Source organism: Alosa sapidissima, chromosome 20, assembly GCF_018492685.1.
Source record: "Alosa sapidissima isolate fAloSap1 chromosome 20, fAloSap1.pri, whole genome shotgun sequence".
Classification (NCBI taxonomy): Eukaryota; Metazoa; Chordata; class Actinopteri; order Clupeiformes; family Clupeidae; genus Alosa; species Alosa sapidissima.
The window spans coordinates 19,630,222-19,637,721 of NC_055976.1; the positions used below are offsets into that span (position 1 = coordinate 19,630,222).

Genomic DNA, 7,500 nt, shown 5'->3' on the forward strand with positions numbered 1-7,500 from the left:
AGTAGCCCACAGAATTGTTAAATGACCTAAAACTCCCGCTAATGCCAGAAACAGTTGATCAAATTTCCTGGATCGAAGCAGTATTGGATTTTGACTCAGTCAAAAATGAGCCGAGGAACGGACATGTCTCTACGCCGTTGGAGGACGTCGGAGGATTACTCCTCAGGTGATGAACGCAGAGAGACTAAACTCCACTGAATGTTTTCAACTAGAATCAGTGACCTTCAGGGACAGGGCTAAGGAAACCTGCGCGCATCTCTTTCACTGCACCGCCACAGAAAATTACTTGAATAATTCAGCGTCCATTGAATGACTGCTGTTTGATCATCAATCTATTTTCTTAAATTGAGCAATCGCTGTTTGTGTGTTTGTTTGATATCTCTGCTGTTAGGAAGGGAGACCCCCCCCCTGGGGTGTGTACAAGTGCCTACCCTATCTCCCTCCCTCTCTCTCTCTCCCTCTCTCTCTCTCTCTCTCTCTCTCTCTCTCTCTCTCTCTCTTTATACAACACATCTTGAAAGGGTACCAATGTGAGAGGGTGAAAGAAAGATAATAATTCAGCACATGACGTGGTTTGCATTGAAGCCCTTCAATGTCAGTCCTCAAACAGCCTTTATCGGCCAGGTTCTGAATGCACCTTTTGATTGCTGAAAAAGGAGGTGCTTCATTTAAATTCCGCTTTAATGTGGAGCTGTGTGGATGAGTGTGAGAGGGAACGAGAGAAAGAGAGACACAGCGAGAGGAGGGGAGGGGGGCTGTGGTGGGAAGAGAGACAAGGACCGGTCACATGGCCGGCCTCTTCAATGCCACGCGTGGAGCGGAGGCGAGGCTAGTAGAGGCGAGCGGAGGGGGATCGGAACGCTCCGCTCCTTCTAATTCACTGATGGAGGGTCTGACCTACTTACTGTGCCACAAAGATAGCCCCACCATGGCTCATACAAACTTGATCATTCGCTCATAATCGTCAAAGGGGTGCAGATATATACATACACACCCCAATATGCAGCAGTTTCTCATCTGCGGTAGAGAAAAGACATGGCAGAGAGACGGAGAGAGGCAGAGAACTGTGTGAGTGTAATAACCAGGTGGAGCCAGCCAGGCACTCTGATAAAAGAGTCTTTCCCTGTGAGGAATGAAGAATGAGCAAGGTCATATCCCACGCTTCTCCTGGCTCCATCTGCACAGAGGTGTCCACTCAACACTAAGCAGTGGACTTCCTAAATTAAATGTAATATTTGGAAATTAGGCTTTCAAGCTACTCTCATGTCTATGGTTGTTAGATGCTATTTTCTCTCCATCTCCACATTAAATGGAAATGAAGGTGACATTTTAGTTGAATATTACCTTTACCCATCTTTAATTCATACTAAATCCGTAACTCCCACACAGACGTGGAGAGCAATGCGCTATTTCTATCAAAAAGCACCTGTTTAGGATATACATGTATGGATAACGCTGTCCGTGAGATCCTGGTCAGATCATTCAAAGCCAATAGGAGATACGAGTGGGGGTGGCAAGCGTTTCGCTTAGAAAATATCACTCTATACAGGCGAACCTTGAGACGCCACTTCCTGCGTTCTCACTGAGGAGGTAGGTGGCAAAAAAAGCCTTTCAGCCGATATTCCGCTATCTTATCGCCGGCATAGCCCACTGCTTCTTGGATCGCCTAAAATGCACGAATTAAATGTGCACCGCTGAAAAATAAAACACACAAACCTTCTGTTTTTATCAAGACATTGCAAATAAATTAACGGAGCAGAGAATAAAGACAATCTCGTACATTTTACTGCCATAAAAGTAGCTTAAAGAAAAACAAACTGCTGCTAATCAAGACATGTAGACTGGCATTGTGAGATTATGACATAGATCGATGAGCGTGTTATATCCATGCCTCTGTTTGAGTGCGTGTGTGTGTGTGTGTGTGTGTGTGTGTGTGAGAGAGAGAGAGAGAGAGAGAGAGAGAGAGAGAGAGAGAGAGAGTCGTGTACATTAATCAGTACATCACGTTTAAAATCATTGAGTGAATTAGTGCGCAACCCTTCCGCTCGCTCTTTCGGGAGCTGTCCAGCGCGGAGGGTGCTGACAGGCGAGTCGAGTCTCTCTCTCTCTCTCTCTCTCTCTCTCTCTCTCTCTCTCGCTCTCTCTCGCTCTCTCTCGCCTCTTGCGAACTGCAGGTGTTTCTGCACAGCACAGAGTGGCTATGGATTCAATCCAATGTCTCTGCAACGTCGCCACCCCCCTCCCCGTCATCCAAAAAAAGAAAACAGCACGTTTGCATTCACCAACTGCTGCATGAAGAAGTCATTGCTAATGCTTGTGTGTGTGTGTGTGTGTGTGTGTGTGTGTGAGAGAGAGAGAGAGAGAGGGGGGGGGAGAGAAAGAGAGAGAGATTTGTGAGTTGATTCATTTAGACTGAATCAGGTATATTTCCTTAACGTATTCCCAATAACATATAACGAATTTGATGGACTTGAGGAAAAAAGTAATTTCTGTTTCATACGTGTCAATGATATAAAGTAAGGGCACATTTACAAATAATGACTACAAACTGACATGAAATATGTTTAAGAAGACACACTCATGGTGGTGCTAAAACATAAAAGACTATTTTTCATTAAATGCCTATACTTGATGCCTTCCATTTAAGTAGAGCAGCTCCGTAATCTCAACCTGTATCAATACGGACAATGGTAGTGTGATTGCAGGCACTGAATCATACTACTTTTAAACACAAATCAGTTTTGGCTGTCATTCGAACTTAAATGTCATGTCCTTTCATGAAATGCCAGTAAATCAATGAGAGAGGCGACTGGCCCGGAAGTCTGCAGTAACGCATTCACAGACATCTTTAAGAAAATGCATCCTCATTTGGGGAGAGAAGTCCGACCTGCCAACTACCCACACAACACACAAGGAGGCAAATGATCGCAAAGCAAAGAAAATGAGTTGGTGTGAACCCAGCAGTATACTTAGTCAACACGCAGTATATCCCTTTCAAATTAATTTCTTCAAGTTTTGCCACAAACAGCTCAACACAGACTGTCCACTTAACGAGAGAACAGACACAAACTGGACACTTACATGGACGTAATGTTCTTGAAAAGGTCCTCAATGTCGTTGCTAGTGTTGCCATTGCCTCCGGTCTCTTGCAAGGCCAGTAAAGGGAAGAAATTGCCATTGTCAGACTTAGTGCAGTAGATCTCTGTCGGCGAACAGCTGCAGGTTGGCGGGCACTCAAGCATAGAGCAAAGAGCGCTTTGGAGAACGTGAGAGAAAAACAGCAGCTTCCACCACCAGCGACTGCGAGCAGAGATCATCCATACATCCATGACTCCTTATACTGTTTGGAGTTCTCGTCTCCAAACGAGACAAAAACCGTCAGCGGCGGAGAAAAGAGCGCTCTTCTCTTGTGTTCCTGTTTGTGTGTGCGTCAGCGCGTCGATGTGTGTCTGTGTGCCCGCATATAGATATGTGTGTGTGTATGTGAGTGTGTGTATATATGTGTGTGAATGTGAGCGTGAGTGTGTATGTGTAATGCGTTTATATGTGAGCGCGCGCGCCCGTGACCATGAGTCCGGAGCTGTTATTGCTAAATGCTGTATTGTTCCACTTAAATCCTCGAGCCCGGGAAACCGTTGAGGAGGAGAAAAAATTCCGGTGTATCTGATATCCACAAAAATCACTGTTGGTGGCTCGAACACTCCACTCGTTTTCTAAGACTAAGATAGTCCATGATAGAAGCGTCTGTGTCTTCGGCGACCGGCTGCTCTACCCGACACGGCAGACGAGGTTGACACCCGAGGAGGAGTGCGTGTAGGAACAAGTTCGTTCTTCAAACATCAAGTCCCACCTACTGGGCAGAATCAAGACTGACACCTGCGAAATGTGGAGATACGAAGCCCGCTCGCTGACGTCGCCAAGCATCGGAAGAGTCACGGAAGAGTGACGCAGAGGGGAAATATGAATATTCTAAAGCCAATCTGTTTGCTTCAGTCCAACAAATGAAAGCCATTTTGGGGACTATATAAATGGACTCCAGTGGCTATCTATGTTTTTTAGATACATATTTCTGTTTAGTGTCTGGGGGGGAAAGGAAATCGTGACGCACATGTCAACTGTGGAATGCATCTGTCCGAACTCACCTGCAAACGACCGTGCTTATCAAACTTTAGTGGATGAAAAGCAAAGAGAGCAGGGAAATCGATTGGATACAGTGCTTGCATTCTGGTTTACCGTAGGTTTGACAAGAAGCCCTCAAACTATTGAGCACTGGAACATTCACTTTGGTTACCTCAGCTGTCGAGTTCCGATGTGGTGGAATGAGGTATTATTGATTTTTTTTGTTTTTGTCATTGAAAGAAACAGCCAGCAGCCTTGGGCCATTTATAATTTATGAAGAGAACATATTAAAAACCTATATCTCCGAATAACTTTTAGGTGAACTTAGTGCATTGTTGCAGCGGGACTTGGAACCACAAAGAAATAATCGTCATCGACAGTCCACTGCAGATTCACTAGAGCTGCACCACACACATTTACAACGTGCAAATACTCCAAAGCCTCATACCCACGCACCCACTAGCAAAAGTTATACACTTGCCTACTTACAAGGTCGCTCATTGAACAAGACAGGATGTAGTTTTTGGGACATAAAAATGGCAGTGCTGAGGCAGATGGGGAGCTTTATGGTGATCTAGGGCTTAGCACTCCACATATTAACTGGTGATACCCCCTCAGGAATTCAGTAAATAACCTGCACAATGCATGTGTCTCTCTGCTGAAGGTCATGGCTTCATTAAACCAAACAGATTTGTTTGTCATTTGGAGAAAGAGCAACTGATGCTAAAATGGCAGCATATTCGTTTCCCATCATGCTCAGCCATCATAGTGTAATGGAAAGGGAGAGGAGTAAAACAGCCATCAAAGATGCCAGTGAAACACTCAGCAGACATATTACATTGAGATTGATTCTTAAAGAAAAAATCAAAAAAGGCCCCTGATATTTATTACTGAAGGATTGTGTGCAGTGTAACTCTGTAATTCATAAAAATTAATGCGAAGTGATGCACTCAGATTTGACAGCCTCTATACATTTTGAAAATAAATGATATAAAGATTCAAGTAGGCTGAAATTGTGATATTGGGCACATTCTAAAGCAGGATGGTCTTTAATGTCTCCCACAAGAAAGTTTTTTCAATATTTTTCAATTTATACTACAACCCAGTGCCTAAAGACAGACATAACATTGTTATAAACATAAGAAACAAAAACATAATCATAACAAACAAACAAACTAGCTTACTTTAAAAATGTAATGGTCAGAGTAAAAGCCAACGCTCAAGGGACAGCAAAGTTTAGAGCTCCATTATTTTAAATAGAGTAAAGCCCACTGGCCGCGTCTGACACGTGTCGACGCTAAAGTTTAGAAAATTGTTCTAAATTGTTCTCTTGAGCAACAAATACATACACGTGAATGTCGCTGCCAATGGACGTTGGCCTTAAGCGTCCCTTACGGCAGCCTCTGCGGTTTGTAGGAAGTAAGGAGTGATATGTTATGCATTCTAAACATCCTAGAAGAAGAGCGATTCTCCTTACCTGGTTTATACTGGGGTTTCTTAGCCTCTTACCACTTAGACTGTACTTCAACCCTCTGACATAACACTATCATATCACCAGAATGTTATGACAGATGTCAGACAGTGGTTTGAGAGTGACTTGTTATGAACATTGTGGTGACGTTTAACTGTTAGATACCACTGGACACTGATTCTGGCCGATGTTTCATGGCAGATATAAATTGCTACAGACACGCTGACATTAAAGCCCAGATAAAAGTAGAACTGACAGAGCCCTACATGGTTAGAGGTAGCACCTTGTAGGTGCACCTTGTAGGGCTTGACTTGTCATAAGAATAGAGTGGAATTAAAGGCTGTGCATAAAGGCAATCCATTGGACCGTTCTTAAAGCTGTTTGGATCTAAATGGCCTGAAAAAACCTTGGGCGCATAATCCTCCTTAACCCGTTTGTATTGGGCACTGTAGTTTATTTGATGTGTATTGTAGGATAATTCTCCAGAGTAACAAGGCTTATTGATTATCCAGTCAGGGCACTTTGGTGTAGCCATTACATTTTCTCAACTGGATGCACAGCGGTTCGACAAGCAAGAGAGCAAAGTATTTATGCTGCACCTCAAAAAAATTTTGCGAATCGATATTTGCTTTTGTGTGTGTTTAGTCTCTGTGCCGCTGTGTCCGTGGTGGCCCTGCCCGATGTTACACACACTCGCTCACACTCACACTCTCACTGTGCTCCAGTGCACTAATCAGCTGTTTACTCACACAGGCCTTCATATGGCATTTTCAGTCGTTAAACTGTCTCACTGAGTGTGTGCTCCTTTACACACACACACACACATACACACACACACACACAAACACGAATGCACACACACACACACATATGCACACACACACACACAGGCAGGCGCACACACACTCACACTCACACACACACACACACACACACACACATACACACACACACACACCATACAGACTCAAAGGGCTGTTGTATGGCTTCAGAAGTCCTTGGCAGAGTAAAGGCTTTCTCTGAAGTTTCTCTCACAACCAAATGTCTCACAAGTTGGATTTTTCCCCCTTGCTTATTATCAAACTAATACATCTTTTCACATCATATCTCAGTGCTCATCTCCGCCTGCCTGTCTGCCGAGATGCCAATCAGGAAGGGAGACAGAGAAAGCTAATCTCGCCTCCTTCAAAAGCAAACTTTATCGACAGCTCAATAAGCCCCCTCCCCTCCCTGCCGTCTCAGACCAGTCCACACTCGCCCGGCCGTAAATTTCAGCTTCCTGTCACCTGTGGTCTCCCAACTGTCCTCTCTCTCTCTCTCTCTCTCTCTCTCTCCTCTCTCTCTCTCTCTCTCTCTCTCTCTCTCTCTCTATCTCTCCATCTCTCTGTCTATCTTTTCTCAGAGATGCGAAATAAGTCACTCACTGTCCCACAACTTCCGCTCCATTCATCTCAAGTGTCAGTGTTGGTCTGTGTATGTACGTCTGTGTGTGTGTGTGTGTGTGTGTGTGTGTGTCTTCTGTGTCTGTCTTCATTATACTGTTAATGGGGCCTTTGAAGTCTATCTCTCCGTCTGTCAATTCACCCCTGTCACCCTCTTACACACAAACACACACAAACACAAACACACACACACACACACACACGCAGTCTCTCTCTCACACACACACACACACACACACACACACACGTTCCACCCTCCTCCCCACCTTCAAAGCTGTGTTTATCTTTGGGCATTTCATCAGATATTAAACAGGTTCCAAACACACACACACACACACAAACACACACACACACACACTCATCTAAATGTGTATTTTGTTCATATGTTTTATGTCCTTTTGATTGGGTGCAAAAGGTCATTCACTGGCTTTAGAAATGAGAAGCTCTATCTTCCCTCTCCATCATGCT

At 44.3% G+C, this 7,500-nt stretch overlaps 1 protein-coding gene across 1 annotated transcript in view; it reads right to left on the reverse strand.

Annotated features, from left to right (window-relative positions):
* ntrk3b (neurotrophic tyrosine kinase, receptor, type 3b) overlaps positions 1-3,482 on the reverse strand; it is a 159,312-nt gene extending 155,830 nt beyond the window's left edge. Inside the window, 1 exon segment of the mRNA XM_042074272.1 lies at positions 3,082-3,482. Within this exon segment, the coding sequence (XP_041930206.1) occupies positions 3,082-3,329 (248 nt within the window). The 5' untranslated portion in view covers positions 3,330-3,482.
* Between the last annotated feature and the right edge of the window lie 4,018 nt (positions 3,483-7,500).